At 28.7% G+C, this 18,101-nt stretch overlaps 5 protein-coding genes across 5 annotated transcripts; 3 read left to right on the forward strand and 2 right to left on the reverse strand.

The window, feature by feature from the left end:
* Window positions 1-5,113: 5,113 nt before the first annotated feature.
* Window positions 5,114-6,442, reverse strand: GO595_009212 (Protein kinase superfamily protein; the record flags this gene model as incomplete). Its single annotated transcript, XM_067922873.1, has 1 exon — window positions 5,114-6,442. The coding sequence occupies one exon, from the start codon at window positions 6,440-6,442 to the stop codon at window positions 5,114-5,116; it is 1,329 nt and encodes a 442-aa protein (XP_067770624.1).
* A 1,758-nt stretch (window positions 6,443-8,200) lies between these two features.
* GO595_009213 (uncharacterized protein) lies at window positions 8,201-9,367 on the reverse strand (the record flags this gene model as incomplete). Its single annotated transcript, XM_067922874.1, has 1 exon — window positions 8,201-9,367. The coding sequence occupies one exon, from the start codon at window positions 9,365-9,367 to the stop codon at window positions 8,201-8,203; it is 1,167 nt and encodes a 388-aa protein (XP_067770625.1).
* Window positions 9,368-12,679: 3,312 nt separating this feature from the next.
* GO595_009214 (uncharacterized protein) lies at window positions 12,680-15,895 on the forward strand (the record flags this gene model as incomplete). The annotated part of the gene is made up of 1 exon (XM_067922875.1): window positions 12,680-15,895. One exon carries the CDS (start codon window positions 12,680-12,682, stop codon window positions 15,893-15,895), a length of 3,216 nt encoding a protein of 1,071 aa, XP_067770626.1.
* Window positions 15,896-16,542: 647 nt separating this feature from the next.
* Window positions 16,543-17,154, forward strand: GO595_009215 (uncharacterized protein; the record flags this gene model as incomplete). The annotated part of the gene is made up of 1 exon (XM_067922876.1): window positions 16,543-17,154. The coding sequence occupies one exon, from the start codon at window positions 16,543-16,545 to the stop codon at window positions 17,152-17,154; it is 612 nt and encodes a 203-aa protein (XP_067770627.1).
* A 544-nt stretch (window positions 17,155-17,698) lies between these two features.
* On the forward strand, window positions 17,699-18,088 carry GO595_009216 (uncharacterized protein; the record flags this gene model as incomplete). Its single annotated transcript, XM_067922877.1, has 1 exon — window positions 17,699-18,088. The coding sequence occupies one exon, from the start codon at window positions 17,699-17,701 to the stop codon at window positions 18,086-18,088; it is 390 nt and encodes a 129-aa protein (XP_067770628.1).
* Window positions 18,089-18,101: the final 13 nt, after the last annotated feature.

Raw genomic sequence — 18,101 nt, forward strand, 5'->3', positions numbered from 1 at the left:
GTTGATTATTAATATTAATAAATTCACTATTGATTGATTCTTGACTTTGGTTATTAGTATTGATAAATTCACTATTTATTGGGAATATTTGACTTTGGTTATTAGTATTAATAAATTCACTATTGATTGATTCTTGACTTTGATTATTAGTATTGATAAATTCACTATTGATTGATTCTTGACTTTGATTATTAGTATTAATAAATTCACTATTTATTGATTCTTGACTTTGATTATTAGCATTAATAAATTCACTATTGATTGGTTCTTTACTTTGATTATTAGTATTAATAAATTCACTATTAATTGGGAATATTTGACTTTGGTTATTAGTATTGATAAATTCACTATTTATTGATTCTTGACTTTGATTATTAGCATTAATAAATTCACTATTTATTGATTCTTTACTTTGATTATTAGCATTAATAAATTCACTATTAATTAGTTCTTTACGTTGATTATTAATATTAATAAATTCACTATTGATTGATTCTTGACTTTGGTTATTAGTATTGATAAATTCACTATTTATTGATTCTTGACTTTGATTATTAGTATTAATAAATTCACTATTTATTGATTCTTGACTTTGATTATTAGCATTAATAAATTCACTATTGATTGGTTCTTTACTTTGATTATTAGTATTAATAAATTCACTATTTATTGATTCTTGACTTTGATTATTAGTATTAATAAATTCACTATTTATTGATTCTTGACTTTGATTATTAGCATTAATAAATTCACTATTTATTGATTCTTTACTTTGATTATTAGCATTAATAAATTCACTATTAATTAGTTCTTTACGTTGATTATTAATATTAATAAATTCACTATTGATTGATTCTTGACTTTGGTTATTAGTATTGATAAATTCACTATTTATTGGGAATATTTGACTTTGGTTATTAGTATTGATAAATTCACTATTGATTGGTTCTTTACTTTGATTATTAGCATTAATAAATTCACTATTAATTGGGAATATTTGACTTTGGTTATTAGTATTGATAAATTCACTATTTATTGATTCTTTACTTTGATTATTAGCATTAATAAATTCACTATTGATTGGTTCTTTACTTTGATTATTAGTATTGATAAATTCACTATTTATTGATTCTTGACTTTGATTATTAGGATTAATAAATTCACTATTGATTGGTTCTTTACTTTGATTATTAGTATTGATAAATTCACTATTTATTGATTCTTTACTTTGATTATTAATATTAATAAATTCACTATTTATTGATTCTTGACTTTGATTATTAGGATTAATAAATTCACTATTGATTGGTTCTTTACTTTGATTATTAGCATTAATAAATTCACTATTGATTGATTCTTTACTTTGATTATTAATATTAATAAATTCACTATTTATTGATTCTTTACTTTGATTATTAGTATTAATAAATTCACTATTTATTGATTCTTGACTTTGATTATTAGCATTAATAAATTCACTATTTATTGATTCTTTACTTTGATTATTAGCATTAATAAATTCACTATTAATTAGTTCTTTACGTTGATTATTAGCATTAATAAATTCACTATTAATTGGGAATATTTGACTTTGGTTATTAGCATTAATAAATTCACTATTTATTGATTCTTTACTTTGATTATTAGCATTAATAAATTCACTATTAATTAGTTCTTTACGTTGATTATTAGCATTAATAAATTCACTATTTATTGATTCTTTACTTTGATTATTAGCATTAATAAATTCACTATTAATTAGTTCTTTACTTTGATTATTAGCATTAATAAATTCACTATTAATTAGTTCTTTACGTTGATTATTAATATTAATAAATTCACTATTGATTGATTCTTGACTTTGGTTATTAGTATTGATAAATTCACTATTTATTGGGAATATTTGACTTTGGTTATTAGTTTTAATAAATTCACTATTGATTGATTCTTGTCTTTGATTATTAGTATTAATAAATTCACTATTGATTGATTCTTGACTTTGGTTATTAGTATTGATAAATTCACTATTTATTGGGAATATTTGACTTTGGTTATTAGTTTTAATAAATTCACTATTGATTGATTCTTGACTTTGATTATTAGCATTAATAAATTCACTATTGATTGGTTCTTTACTTTGATTATTAGTATTAATAAATTCACTATTAATTGGGAATATTTGACTTTGGTTATTAGTATTGATAAATTCACTATTTATTGATTCTTGACTTTGATTATTAGCATTAATAAATTCACTATTTATTGATTCTTTACTTTGATTATTAGCATTAATAAATTCACTATTAATTAGTTCTTTACGTTGATTATTAATATTAATAAATTCACTATTGATTGATTCTTGACTTTGGTTATTAGTATTGATAAATTCACTATTTATTGGGAATATTTGACTTTGGTTATTAGTATTGATAAATTCACTATTGATTGGTTCTTTACTTTGATTATTAGCATTAATAAATTCACTATTAATTGGGAATATTTGACTTTGGTTATTAGTATTGATAAATTCACTATTTATTGATTCTTTACTTTGATTATTAGCATTAATAAATTCACTATTGATTGGTTCTTTACTTTGATTATTAGTATTGATAAATTCACTATTTATTGATTCTTGACTTTGATTATTAGGATTAATAAATTCACTATTGATTGGTTCTTTACTTTGATTATTAGTATTGATAAATTCACTATTAATTGGGAATATTTGACTTTGATTATTAGTATTTACAATTTCATCATTAATTGGTACATGACTTTGATTTTTATCATTATCAAATTCATCATTAATTGGTGATGGCGGAAATTGATTGTTGTCATTATCAAATTCATCATTACTTAGCACTGTTTGAATATCGTTAGTATTATATAATTGATCTTCTATTTGTGAATTTATTTCCTGTTGTTGCATATTTTTGCATTCAGTATTTTGCATTTCCGCTTCTTGACTATTTTGTTGAGGAATAAAATCGTCTAAATCATCTGATGGTGGCATGACTACTTCATCATCAAATTCCATGCTTGCTTCATTTACTTCGGCACTTGGTTCATTATAACCGACTGATTTGGAATCTTGATTTATTTCTTCTGATGAATCAGAAGACTGTTTGGCAGCCATACTTCCTTTATAGTTTGAATCATGTTCTTGTAATGTTTGTGGTAGTTGTGGTTGTTTTGGAGGTGTTTGTTTGATTATGGATTTAACAGATTTTATCGTTCGTTTTTTTAAAAAAAAATTTAAGAATTCATCATTTTCAGGATGAAAAATTTGAGATAATTTTGGCTCGTTAGGAATGGAAAGAGATGACGTGGCAAATAAACCATAATTTTTATAAATAATAGGATCTTTTGTATTTTTTTGAGATTCAGCATATGAAGGTTCGCTTATTGTTTTTGGTGATTGCTTTTTTGACCTGGACTTTGTTCGCCTATTTTTTCTCGTGGATTTCATTCCTAATTAGCTGGAGGCTGAATAATAAACGGCCAATGTTTTTATGTACGTTAAAATCCAATAAGGATGAGAAGCATCATAGAGAAAGTTAAAGATCTGAGAACAACATTAAAATGTGAACTAAACAATTTTGAAGTAAATACAGGAATTCACTTTGATTGGTTGAAAAGTGTTGAATTTCAGATAAATTGTTATGATACAAATATTAAAAAAAGTGATTTTACTTCTAATATATCTGAAAAGACAGACAATTCAACAGACATATCAGATGAATCTCGATCATACAATTCAAATATGCAATTTATGGATGAATCTATTTTATCTGATTCTGATATCGATGAAACAGAAATAACTCCTAATACATGCGGAATGTATCACGATCTCTCAGAGTTTGCATCTCAATTTCACCAGAAATGGGCAATCAATACAGAAAAACAAAAGCGTTCCGCATCTTATGCTGCGCCACCAGTACCATTTAGATTCTCTATTAATAATATAAATGTGAAATCATATCAAATGACAGAAAGTGATGATGAAGATTACAGTGATTTTTCAGATAATGAATATGATGATGAATTACTTGAAATTCATGGAAAAGCAATTCCAATTTGGGCTAGTAAAAAGTTTGTTTTTGAGCAACTTAAACGACAGGAAAATGAAAATCCAAATCAAATATTCAAAGACCTTCCCACTAAATGTGTTTTAAAAGCTATTTTTAATTAGCTTAATCTCAGTAAAATTGTTTTATGTTTAATAATTTGTCTGGTGTGAAACACAAATGTTTTTAAGTTTGGTTCCTTAACAATTCTTTATTTATTACTACTTTTCTTGTTTAAGTGATTTAAATCGCTCAACTCTGGTATAGACACACAAATAACAATTATTGTACTTGGATCATATGCTGTTGGTTATAACAATTACAACTACAAATAATTTAATGATGATTACGAAAATCACAATTTTTCTATGTGAAAACAAAGAGTCAACGGTAAAGAAGTATGTACCAAAGACCTTATAGGCCCAGATGAAGAGAATATATAATTTTAGTCAAAAAATTTAACTCAAGGGGACGGATCCATCATCATGGACTCAAGAACCAAAGAATCGAGTTTTAGAGCTATAGGAACCTTTTATGAGCAAATGAAATTTGTAAAAGAAACAAAAAATAACCAGATTTTGATATGTGGGAATAAATGTAATCTTTCAGATGAAAGAAAAGTGAGCAAAGCTTTGCTCCTTGCGAGGAAGAGAACTTGCAGAAAGCCTTGGTACAAAATTTTGTGAAACTTCAGCAAAAGAGAACATAAATCTCCAAGAAATGTTTATTGTTTACTGTGCCCAGCCATCAAAAATTGGAATCAAATAACATAATAAAGGATGAAAAACCTAAAATACATACACCCCGGAAAGAGATATGTTTTATCAACTGATGCTCTGACACTTATGAGAAATTTTCCAAAAGAAATAATAGTCAAAAAATTAAACGAATAACATAAATTTATTTTGTCCCAATGGAACATAGTGAAATTGTAAATCAGTTTCAATACATTCCGATCAAAATGTATTCAAAAGAAGTCAATTGACAAAATATTTCATTATGTTTTATTCATGGTATAAAATTAGGCAAAAAACAAAAAACAGTTATTTCCGTGATTTTTTCTTTTGCGATCGCTTTGGTCCGTGTATAATTTTATTTGTTTTGAATGTATGTGCATGTATTGGGAAATCTCCATTTCCCAATTTAGCAAAGAACGGAAGCAACTTTCTGTGTTGTCCTTCTAGCCTCTTTATTACACTACCCTCCAAAGTTTCCTTATCTATGTTCTTTGAAAGGAGTTTGCTAATGATGTAAGAGATAATCTGATAACTAAAAAGTGCTTCGTTCGCAAAATCAACGCATGTGTCATGAGACAGCATCTCGATGATGAAGTCGACATGGTTTTGGAGCTTGTTGATAGCTTTAAGGCAGATTGGAGAAGATCCAACCATCTCAATGTTGTTTTTGACGCAATGTCGTTTGAACTTATGCAATGAGAAATTGCCTTCGAACATTGGGAACTCTCTGTTAATTTCGACTCGTGAGTCCCATGCATTTTGTGCATATTCATCATGAAAAATTGGAGCATTGGAGAGCACAAAAGAGATCTTTGTTTTGCTGGAATGAAGAATACAAAAGAGAAATCTTTGAGTTTCTTCAGGTGAGAATTGCATTTCAAGATTTAATGTATTGTTGAAATCATTTGGAGTACTATTTAAGAGTTCGTTAACCAAATTGTCACGGTCGTTCATTATTCGATCAAGTATTTCTTCAACATTAACAGGAGGAAGAAGATTATTAAGGCGGTTAACTTGTGAGTTGATTTCATTCAATTGTGATTCACTCAGCCGTTTAAAGCGGTTAATGCGGTTGTACGATACGTGCTGCCTTCTTTGAAGTCGTGGGATTTGATTCAAAGAGGCAGATGTGACCTTAGAACCTGGCGGTGGAAAAGATGGAAGTGGTGGGTGAGGTGAGTGTGGGAGAGATAAGATTTCAGTTGAACAATTTGGTTTTGGTGGGTGACAATGTCGTGGATCAGTATAAGCAGGAAACAATAAATGAGTTTTCGAAAGAACACCAATTATTGTGGGGCGACAACGTGGATCAGGGTTTAAGCAAAACTTAATTAATTCTGTCATTTGACTATTAAGATTTTCAGGTATTGCGCATTCTGCATGAATTATTTCGGACTCTGTTTTACCTTTAAATGGTGATTTTTGCGTACACATTTTATAAAGAAGACATCCGAGTTGCCAGATATCAACTTTAAGGCTATCAACTTCGTTTCCAAGAAGTATTTCTGGAGGACAAAGCTTCTTGCTAATGGAATCGTAGTTGATTGAATCCGAATCAATGGATGTTGAGCTTCCAAAATCTGTTATCTTCCAAACGCCATGGCTATAAAGAATATTACTTGCAGTGAGGCACATGTGCGCAATTGGGTTATCTTGTATATGGAGTGAATGAACTCCAGTACAAATTGATTGAAAAATTTCAATAATTTTTTTTTCTGTCATTTCTTTTGCTTTGTTTTTCATATACTCCTTTAATGAATACTGTGCAAGTTCCATTAAAATTATGGCAACTCTTGCTTTTGAAAAAAATTCTATTCCAAAAATAGAAATAATATTAGTTTCTAACGAAACTTCCTGATAAATTTTGCACTCCTGAATAGAATTCCTGAATTCACTATCATTTGGTGATTGTATTGCTTTTAAAGCATAACTTTTGCCACGGATATCAGAAGCAAGATAAACAATTGTGTTCTTCTTTTTGGAAATTTGATTCTCAATGACCACATCCAAGTTATCTACACGGATTCTTTTCCCCAAAAGTTTCTTGATTTCGAGCTCATCTGTTTCAACGGTCATGTGATATGTTTCAATGTATTGAATCCACTTTTTATGTAAATGTTATCGTTTATCAGAAATTTGTTTTCAATTATTTACGCGAAAAAAATCTCTTTGACGGTTTCTTCTAATTTGTCACATTCTTAGGAAAAAACTCCAAAAAATAAGGAGAAGATAAATTCTGTCATTTTTGTTTATTAGTTTTTAAGATATCTCAACATTCTATTAAATCAATTGACTTTATAATCAGAAACATCTTGAAATATTCCATTAAAATGTGTAACACCATTAGGTGAAGTTTTATTTGTTGTGATTGAAATTTTATTTTTGATTAGATAAAATAATTTTAAACTTATAGTAAAAATCTAATAAAAAATATAGTGTATATCCCACCTATTTTTATGCAGCATTATAGAGAGGCTTTTAAAAATAAAGCTCATAAAATTGAAGTTCTCTAACTTAGAGCAATCCAAAAACTCACACCTCCTCAAGTCGTGAAAAGAATAAATTTTACTAAAAAACAATTAGAGGGAGAAATTCAATGGGAATCAGATTCATTAATGATTATAATCCTAAATAGAAAGACTTCAATATATCAACATTTTAGCATATGATGAAAAATATTTTTTGTTAGCAAACCAAATGTTATATTAATTGATTATGGAGCTTTTTTTGATTCAGTTTCCATTTACTTATGAATGCAATTATTACTTGTAGATATGCAGCTGGATGTGGAAATGATGAAATCATTCACTTATGTGAACAAAATCATTCAACATTTAAAGATGCATATGAAGCAGTAGTTGAATTTTCCTTAAAATTTCTAAAACTATTTTATATAGAAATAGTTAAATTACATCTTGTTCAAGAAGGAATTGATTTTAATGCTAAAGATATTTATTTGTTTTATTTAAAATTAAATTTAATAATTCTTTATTTCAATAATAATTGGAAATTATTTAAATTATTCCAAACAGCACTTTAGCATCAAGTTTGTGTCATTTAGAAAACTTTTTCTTCTAAATAGATAAATTACACATTGAACAAAAATGAATTAATGTTAATTAAGTGTTGTCTATCGCGTTTTTCCTAATTCCGACCACGAAGATTCGTTGCCAAATTTTAATTTGGGTGAATCTATGTCTGTATAGAAGTAGGTGTAAAAATGTTTGAAAATGAGTTTTCATATGCGAACAATAATAAAAAATTGCATAAATTAAGTGACCAACTACATGAAACAATAATAATTACATTAATTGCTTTAGCAGAAGTTTCACTTTTAAACATTTACCATATCGACAATTAATTTATATTTTATTAATAATTTATCTTTATATTTCATTCGTTCTTTGGGTCAAACGTATCGTGGACTTGTCTGGCGTATATTACGTCTCTGCTTACTGCGTCTTTTTCGTGGTTTATCAACGTGTTATTTACGATTTCGTCCAATTCCTTTTCGGAGTCGAACATCGGCACAATAACAAACCTGTCGCATGCGAACGCGTCCAAAAACTTTGCCCTCGAATAGAACGAAACTGCAAAGAGCCATTTCTCGTGCATGAGCGGCGAGAAACTTGGAACGCCGAACAGGTAACTCAGGAATCGCTTTATCTTTGTTTGCTGCGGCTTGTCGCAAAGTTTTTTGATGTAATTACGGAATATGTTCTTTACCTTCTCGAAGAGTTTCGCGTTTTGCGGACTCTTTGATAAGTCCATTAACTTATCAGAGCCTTCGCCTGATAGGTCAACGCCTTCATACGCTTGGAAGATGAATTTGTCCAAGAGAACATGCGCATGAATCCGTGGTGAGCCAACTATTAATAGCTGCACTGACTCTGGTGATATACTGTTGATGATCTTGTAAAATTCAGTGAGCTCTTTCTTGGATTTTTCCATTTCGGTTTTAAATGACTTGGGTAAAAAGCCTCTTCGATAATTTAAATTAAAGCCATCGTATATGGCCCTAAAGAAGAGCTTTCGATTAAATAAGAATAACTTGTTTGTGGTTACTTCATACTTAATGAATTCAATATTATTTGATTCTTTAGCAGAACTTAAAAATTCGGCAAATTTGTAATCGTATAAAAGACTTTCATTAAGTAAATGTTTTGTATTGGAACTAAACTTCCAACTTAAGGCTTGAAATATCCAAGGATGGAAAATGAGTTCTGTTGGCATTTTCTTGTTATTAACATCATTGACGCCTCCCATTTGTCTCATGTCTATTAACGTTTTTAAGAATACAACACCAAGTCCGTAAAATATTCTTTCAATTTCATCGATTCTTTCTTTGGAAGCACTAGCAGCAGCAGTCGGCAATATCATTGTAGTATTTTCATCCACATCGAATATATCTAATTTTGATAATTCTTTAAAATAAGAATTAAACAAATCTTGAACGGGTCCAGTTCCAGTTGCTTCCTCGCCGATAGGTGTCACTTCTGTATAAAGTTTTGGATGTATCAGGGCATTTGAATCGGCCAAAAACAAACAAGGCAATTGCATAATTAGATATCGATTATTAATCATTATCACAGGCGAAATATTAAATTCCAGATTATAACGATTAATTCTATTTAAGAGATAACTAAAAAGTTTATTTGCATCCAAAAAAATTGAAGAAACATTTAAACAATGATAATCAGTTACACTTATTGAATTATTCAATGGAATTTTATCGTTTGCTTTCATACTCACAATTTTGAAGTTAACGTTCAAAATATGTTTCTTTAACGTTCTCTCCAGATAAAACGGTGGTTTTTCATTTGGATATAAATGTTTCCAATAAGAATAAGCAAGTAATAAATCATGATCATTTAAATCAAACGGTTTAATTATTATCCACATTTGCTTTAAAAGCGACACTTTTTTTTCTTTTATAACATAATATAAAGGTGTTATAGGATTAGCTTCTATTGCAATTAATTTATTCAAATCATTTAAACAATTAATTAATAACTCTGGATCATCTCTATCCAACAAAACCTTTAAAGCTGATTCATATTGTTCGGAATCAAAATTTATAGGATAATAAGGAGAACTTTCATTATGTCCATGAATAGCTATAATTGGATAAGTACAATATTTACAAGCTAAGATAAAATCATTTGGATTAGTAATCGTTTGAATGTTTAAATTATATTTTTTATATACGAAATATATCGTATGAATTATATCTGTCAACGAATTTGTTATTAAATAATTCATGAAATATTGTGACGATGATAAAAATATACAAAGTTTAGAATTATATAATAAAAATTTAGATGCACTTTCATAGTTTTGTTTCTCGAAATAATTCTTAAACATATAGTATTGAATTGTATTAATGATTGGCGAATTAACATTAACCAAATTATCTAAAAATGTATATATATAATTCTTAGATATAATATAATTTTTAATTTGTTCGATTTTTTCTTTATCATAATCTTTACATATATTATTAGATATTAATGATAATCCATATTTAGGTTTATATAATAAACATAATTTTATTAATTTCGTTTGTGTTTCGGAATCAATTTGTCGGCCTCTTTTAATTAATGATAATATAAAATTAATTGCAATGTAATACATTTGATTTTCGCATAATATTTTGATGATAATTTTAAGGTTTTCATTAAAAATGTCTTGAACTCTTAAGAAATTTATGAAGTTTTCGATTTTGTCGGGATTTTTTTCAATGATAACTTGAATAATATTTATCCAATTTGGTGAATAATCAGATTTCATTTGAAATATTTCTTGGACTTTATTATACATTTCGTTTTCGATACATAACTCTAAAATATTATCATACATCTTTAAATGATCATAAAACTTCATAGCAATTCGAATATCTTTCCGACATCTATCTGCAACATTTTTAGTTATAGTTAAATTATCAATAAATATTTGGACTATTTGCATTTGTTGATTATTTTCGATTAATAACTTACAAAATATAATTGTTTCGATTTCATTAAATTTGATATTTTTCATAGAGATCATTTGATTTAAGAATAAATACGTAAATTTTTTGTTGTTCTCTTTTAATAATCGTATTAAACAAATATCTTTATAATTCGGATTAGTCGATGCCATTAATGAAATTGCTGTATAATTATTTGATGAAATTAATTGCTCTAATTGAACGTTATTAAATTCTTTGTTTGAACATATTGAAATATAATCATTCATTGTAAATAATGAACTTGGAATTTCTTTTTCAATTATAATATAATCAATAAATATTTGATCATTAAATTTAATTTTGTTGATACTTTCATCTTGCAATAGTATATATATTTCATTCATTTGTTGCGAAAAATAAAATTGTTGAATATTAAGTTCCTGACTAATTATCATGGAATATATTACTTCTGCAGTTTGTATATTTATTATATATAAAAAGCCTTTATTAGTAAATACAAATGCACTGGAATATCGCGGATTATAGATTACATATGTCGGATAATCTTCAATTAATGTTTCTTCTAAATGAATATTAATGATTCGATTATTAAATGAATCATCAACATCTGTTTGATCATCAACTTTAATTATAAATACTTTTATCATATTATGGATTTTGTGACAGATTATAAGATATGAATAATCATCAGTAAATGTTGAGGCTGTACCTTCATATATTCGTGGAATATCTCGGCCTTTAGTAAAAAGAAGAACTCGGCCAAGCGATTTATCAGATTTAAGACAAGTAACACAAAAATAATTCTTGTCAATTGATTCAATGCAATTTGAAATGATGTCAAATTCAACTATCTTGGGAATATGATAAACATCAGATGAAGAACTTGTTTGTTTATAAGTGTCTATTTCAATATGAAAAATAAAACCATCATTCCGAATCAAAATTACAGTATCATTAAGAACCCATTTTAAAAATGAGATAAAAAAATCGCCATCAAGCTTGTATGAAAGAAATATGGTTTGCGTTTGATAATTCATAAAGTGTATTTTTCCAAACTGAAATTGAACCATCGTATTTAATGATGGTGAAATGTCTACATTTGTAGTATCGCCTACATCTAAAAGTGTGGACGTTTCAGGATTTTCCAAATTTACAAGAAAAAAATTCGAATTCGAAAATATTGTTATTGTTTTTTCATTAATTAAAGAAATAATTTGATCATCTGTAAATACGAGCCCTGTTTGAGCCAGTGAATCCTTGAAAGAAGCTACTGAAAACACATCCTCAATATAAATTGGTGAATCCATGAGCTTCTCTTCGGAAACCGTTAATTCAACAAATGACTTCCCCTGATTTAGTTGCGCAGGAAAACCAACCTACAGGGGAAAAAATCATTAAAATTAAATCAATCAATATACAACAGAGACTTCATTAAAATAATTTATGAAAAATCCAAAAATAGAAAATATTAATGTATTAAAATTACAATATTGAAAGATGAAAATTTTTACAACAATGAGTGCATTAATAAAGTATTTGAAAGTTTATAAAATATTTTTTGAAAGATGATGAAATTTATACGGAAATCTGATCGTCTTCAGAAATACATTATGATACAAACACAAAACAGTGGAATTGTCACTCAATGTGATAATTTTTTACTGATATTTGTATTCCATTGTTGTCTTTGCAGTGTTTTTGGAGAACACCGGAATTTGAGTGCTTTTGTCAATTTTGGACCTGATCGAAGTTGAAATTTTGAACATTAACCGAAAATATTGGAAACTTTTTGATATAATTTTAATTCAATTCCAAAAAAACAATAATTGAAAATTGTGTTATTTGAATGGGCTTTTCGTAAATGATACAATTTTGAGTGGGCTTAAATTCATTTTGGTGTAATGATCTTGTGCTATTTGTTAGTTCAATTTTGTTCATGCAAAGGCATTTGTGTGGCGAACAGTGCAGACCTGTGCAGTAGCGTGACCGCAGATTATGTTCCAATAACTCAATTTTCTCAAAGTTCTCTCACAGGATATACCAAACTCTATGTTAATGGCAATATTAGTTCTGTTATCGTCGACGCTTCTATCCTTGAAGACAAGCTTGATATAATAGGTCTCACTCCTGAATCAATTGTCAGTCTTAAATTTTCTAACTCGTCTCTCAAAGATAAAAAACTTGAAATCATTAATATCACTGTTGAAGTTCATAGCGCAGAAATTTACAAATCTGAATTAATATTGGAAAATGTTGTTCTTAAACCAATTAATGGTGCTCTTAAGATCTTCTCAGATGAATTAGTTTCTGACACTAATTCTATCATTGGCGTAAGTCATATTGAGGTTTGCAAGTTTGAATTAACAAATATTGACGCAAATCTTTCAACAGATTTAACAATTAACTTCAGGTTCTCTCTTTCTAAGTCAAACTCAATCAAAATTGCAAAGGAGATCACCGCAGATCTTAATTTACTTATATCTCGTCTTAGGCTTGATGTCACACCAGTTGGCTGCGAACATAAAATCATTTTTAACTCGACATTTGTTAGACCTAAAGTTAAGTTCTCTGGCATCAAGAATCATGTTACTGTATCACATGAAGGCTGGTTTACATATCTTGAAATGTGGGAATATGAATTCAAACTTTCCGGCGGTACACTTAGCTTCCCAACAGACACATGGCCACTTACCTTAACAAACCTTGGTGATGATGACGATGATGATGATGAATTATTCTTTGAGATCAAACAATCACATAAATCAACCATTGAAATTGGTGCACAAAACATTCCAGCATATATCATTAATGATTGCAAAGAACCACTTGACATAGTCGTTACATCTCCAAATGCAGGTATTACAGGACGAATTGAAGTTGCTACAGCTAATGATATGATTCGCTCAACACTTCAAGAACCAATTACATTTACAACAAGTAGTATTCATGGAGAATCTAATGCTAAGATTAATGCCAATACTAATTCTACTCTCACACTTCATCTTCGATTTGAATCAAGTAGCAAACATATTGCAAATAATATTAACACAATTTATGATTACATTGAAATTGAAGACGAAGTTAAATATCTCAAAAACTTTAACCTTGCATCCAATGGACATTTACAAGTTGAAGTATCAATTGAAGATGATGGAGAATTCCAATATGGAAGACTCACAACAGACTCAGCAATTATCCCAGAAAGTGGAACCAAATATAATATGGACCTTAAGTTTGATATTGAAGTTTCTACATCAGACTTCGAAATGATTAAATCTAAATTAGATATCCCAATGAATGTTGTATGCTCTAAACAATCAATTGAACGAGATTCATGGGTATTAAATTATGTTACTGAAGAAGAAGAAGAAAATGATGACGATTATTATGAATATGAAGAATATGAAGATGAAGAAGATAAATTCGCAAGAATGTTCTCTGAAGTAACTGAATTAAGATATGGAACTGATAAAAACCAAAGTTGTGTTCAATTAGTATTTATAAGTCTTCCACCAAGTATTGCTGAGAAATATTGCGTTGGCGGAAAATGTGATCAAGGATATGTTACTATTGATATGCAAACAATGTCAGCAATTCAAAACAAAGTTCATAAAGGAACAAAGAAGATTGACTTACAAATTAATGAAAACATGACACAACAATACTCAATTCAACTTCCAAATCTTCTCAATAAAGAAGCAGCAGTTACAATTTCATCTAAGACAAAGTCACAAGTTAATGTTGATATGGACTTAACAATTAAGGATCATTGTTCATCACTTTCTGTTACAAATTCAATTCTTAACTTTAACATCAAGAATTCGCCAGTTGATAATTATACAGAAGTTAATGTTCCAACATTATCAATTTATCAATCAACAATTATAGGTCAACTTAAAGACCAAATCTCATTTACTGGTAAGAAGGTATATTTAGATCTTCAAACATATCAAGAACTTCATAATTCTAAATATGGAAACTTAACAGTTGAATTTGATCAAACAGTATCAGATATTACTATCACATCCACTGGAATTAATGCAAATGGAGTTCTTATATCTAAAGATAAAGTTGCTGGCACATTAGGCACTAAATTCACATCAATGAATCCAATTAATTTAATATTAAATTCAACAACAACAATTCCAGGATTTAAAGTTGATGTTTCACCAATTGGAAATAACTCAGTAATTAACTTTGTTGGAAATTGGGAATCATTACAAAATGTAAACGATAGTGTTATCGTCATTAAACATGCAGGCAATGTTACAATCAATAACATCACAAGTAACTTAAACATTTCACTTGAAGGTACAGGTAATGTTATAATTAATCTTAAAGATGGCCAAAAGAAACTTGTTGTTGAAAACCCAATGAAAGTTAGTGGTAATGTAACATTTGATATTAATGGCGAAGTCGAATTTAATGAAATCCAATTCTCATCAAGAGCACAATTTAAACTTAACTCAGCTTCTACAACAACAACAATCGAAAGTAACGAAGTTAAAGCTAAAGATGTCGTTGTCAGAACTACAGCATCAGTTGGAGGTTCAATTAATTCGAATGACGTTGTCATGAAATCAGGTACATCATTAGTTGTAGACACAATTAACATAAATGGAAATAAGATAATATTTAATTATCACATTGGCACAATTCCAAGAATTGAAACTAAGGCATTAATATCTAAGCCAAAGCAAATCATAATGAATTATGAAACGAAAGATGGTAACATTGACTTAAATAATTACATCGGCACGACAAATGAAATTTATTGCACAGATAACACAACATTTACTTTGGAGACTTGTGAAAGTTATTTGGGATTAATTACTTTCCAAGCAACTGAGAAAGATCTCAACGGTGAGAACTCTGTGCTTAAGGCTTATTGCTCAAATAACGCAGACACATTAAACACAAAGGTAATGACATGCATTAACGTGAACTTAACTGCTGCTCCTGAAATTAGCGGAGGCGGAAGCAGTGGATCAAAGACTGCTATAATTGTCGGTTGCGTAATAGTCGCTGTTGTCGTTGTTGCAATAATTGTCGGCGTTATTGTGTATAAGAAGAAGAAGGGAACCGGCGATTATAAGTCTTATAATACTATTGGTTAAACATTAGGAATTTCATGAATTTTCATTCAAACTTAGGGAATACAGTGTATGGAATATTGGTGTTTACAGTGTATGGAAAAGAAATTTGATTATGTTTGAGATATTGGATAAAAAATTGTTTGACGCCATGAGTAGTGAGAAAACGACATTCAGCAAGTTAATTATGCTATATAGATCGATGCTATATTCGAAACAAAATATTCTTTCAATATATATAGTGATTTTATTTTATTGTTATATATATATATTATTTTCTAAAATATTGGATGCTGTAATAAACAAATTTAATTTGGAATCGAAAGTACCCCATGTATTTAAATTTTAATAATCAATAAGGAATTAAATTTAATTATATTTCTATTTTTACTTATTTTATATTTGCTTGAGTTCAATTTGAATAATTCATTGTTTGAACTAATGTAATATAACATTTTAATATATTATTATTTTTAATATTATCCATTATATTTTCATAATTATAAAATTTATTGCTTTATGTTATCTACAGATAACTTGTTTGAGCCTCTCTATATGTAGTGAATAATATCAACTAATAAGTTTCCTTTATTTAAGAGGAATTGCTAAAATTCCCTATTTCATTAAATTGAATGTATCAGACTCAGGCGACCGTTTATGTAAAGCCCGGAATGGAAACAAGCAAAAAAGAAGCAAAATTTAACTTTACAGAAGAAGAAAACAATATTTATAATCAACTTGATCCTTCTTCACAAGAATATTTATTAATGAGGCTTGAGCAAGAAATGCTGCCGATCGAGAGGGAAAGAGAAAGATTAAAAAAGGAAATGAATGAAGAAATATTGTACATGAAGCAACGCCTTTTATACAATACATGCGGAAAAATTCAAGAAATTACAGATGACCCAAATGAGTATGAAAAATTAAAAAAGATTTGCCCTGATTTGTTTATTAGATTCCCCACTAGAGGTACTAAAAAAAGAATGAGAAAGAAACCAAAGCCTCAAAAGCTAAATGCTGAATTCGCTGCGGCATGTGAACCTTTATCTCAAGAAGAAATACTTTCAGATCTCAATTTTGTTAAGCAAGAAAAACAAAAGCCAAGCAGCACAACAGAAGGTATGTCTATTATGGTTACAAAATCTGGACAAAAATGGATTGTCGATAAAGAGATTCTTGAAAATGGTACAATTAAGGTCACTTATTTTGATGGAACCAGTTCAATGATTTCGAAAAATGATTATAAAATGTTAGATATACATTTTGATCCGATCAATCAATGAAAAATTTTCTTCTACAAAACGTTCAAAACAAGCAAATCACATGTTGTGTAATGTGTGAGTGCGATAATTAAAATGCCTCTACTTCATGTTAAATTAATCCAAGTTATTGTTATCTTTGTTTACAAATTATATTGTCACTTAATCTAGATTGTTGTTCAGATCTTTGTTATGGAAAATTTATGACAATGAAAAAAAAATAAAAAAATATACTTATTATCTCATGTGCAACTCATACGAACAAAAGATTTTTTTATTTGAAAAGTGTCAATTTGTTTGGCCTTTTGAACGGCCGTTGTTAGTTAGCCAAATTGATACAACGACCGTTTATCAACCAACATGTAAAATTTAGGTTCAAAATTTGTGAGGCTAATTCAATTGAATTCAATTTTCAGTAACCAGAACCAAAATTTTACAGATGAATCTGAGCGTGGACCAAAGGCAGCTAATCACAATACCAAGAGTCGGTAAGCACAAAGAACTCACAAAGCAAACACAAAAAGATCAGGTCATGACAGCAAACCGAATCAAAATTAATCAAGCATCTATGCCTCAAGTTCTCCAAACTCTTGAATTAATTTTTGGTGCACCACCGCAAAAGAAACAACTTCTTGATGCGGCCCTTTGGATTTCTCCAAAAATTAACGTTCGAGTAGATCGTTTGGCAAAACGTTCACGCGATTGTCTAATATGCTGGTTTTGCGAGAATTGGAGCAAGGTAAGCAGTGTACTAATTGGATCCGTTGAAACGCCTTCACCTGAATCTTCTCCATCTCAAGTGTCACCTATTCCAGCTAATCCAGTCGAAAATGAAAGTGTCTTTGACAATTTTCAAGATGAAGAATGGCCTTCTGTTTTTGACTGTCCATTGGAAAAATCGCGTTTCTCTTCCTTAATGGAATTTTCTGATTTTTCTACTAGCATGTGCATGGTTTAGCAAGTGCGCGTGC

The sequence above is a fragment of the Histomonas meleagridis genome, assembly GCF_020186115.1.
Source record: "Histomonas meleagridis strain 2922-C6/04-10x chromosome Unknown contig_88, whole genome shotgun sequence".
NCBI classification, from domain to species: domain Eukaryota; phylum Parabasalia; order Tritrichomonadida; family Dientamoebidae; genus Histomonas; species Histomonas meleagridis.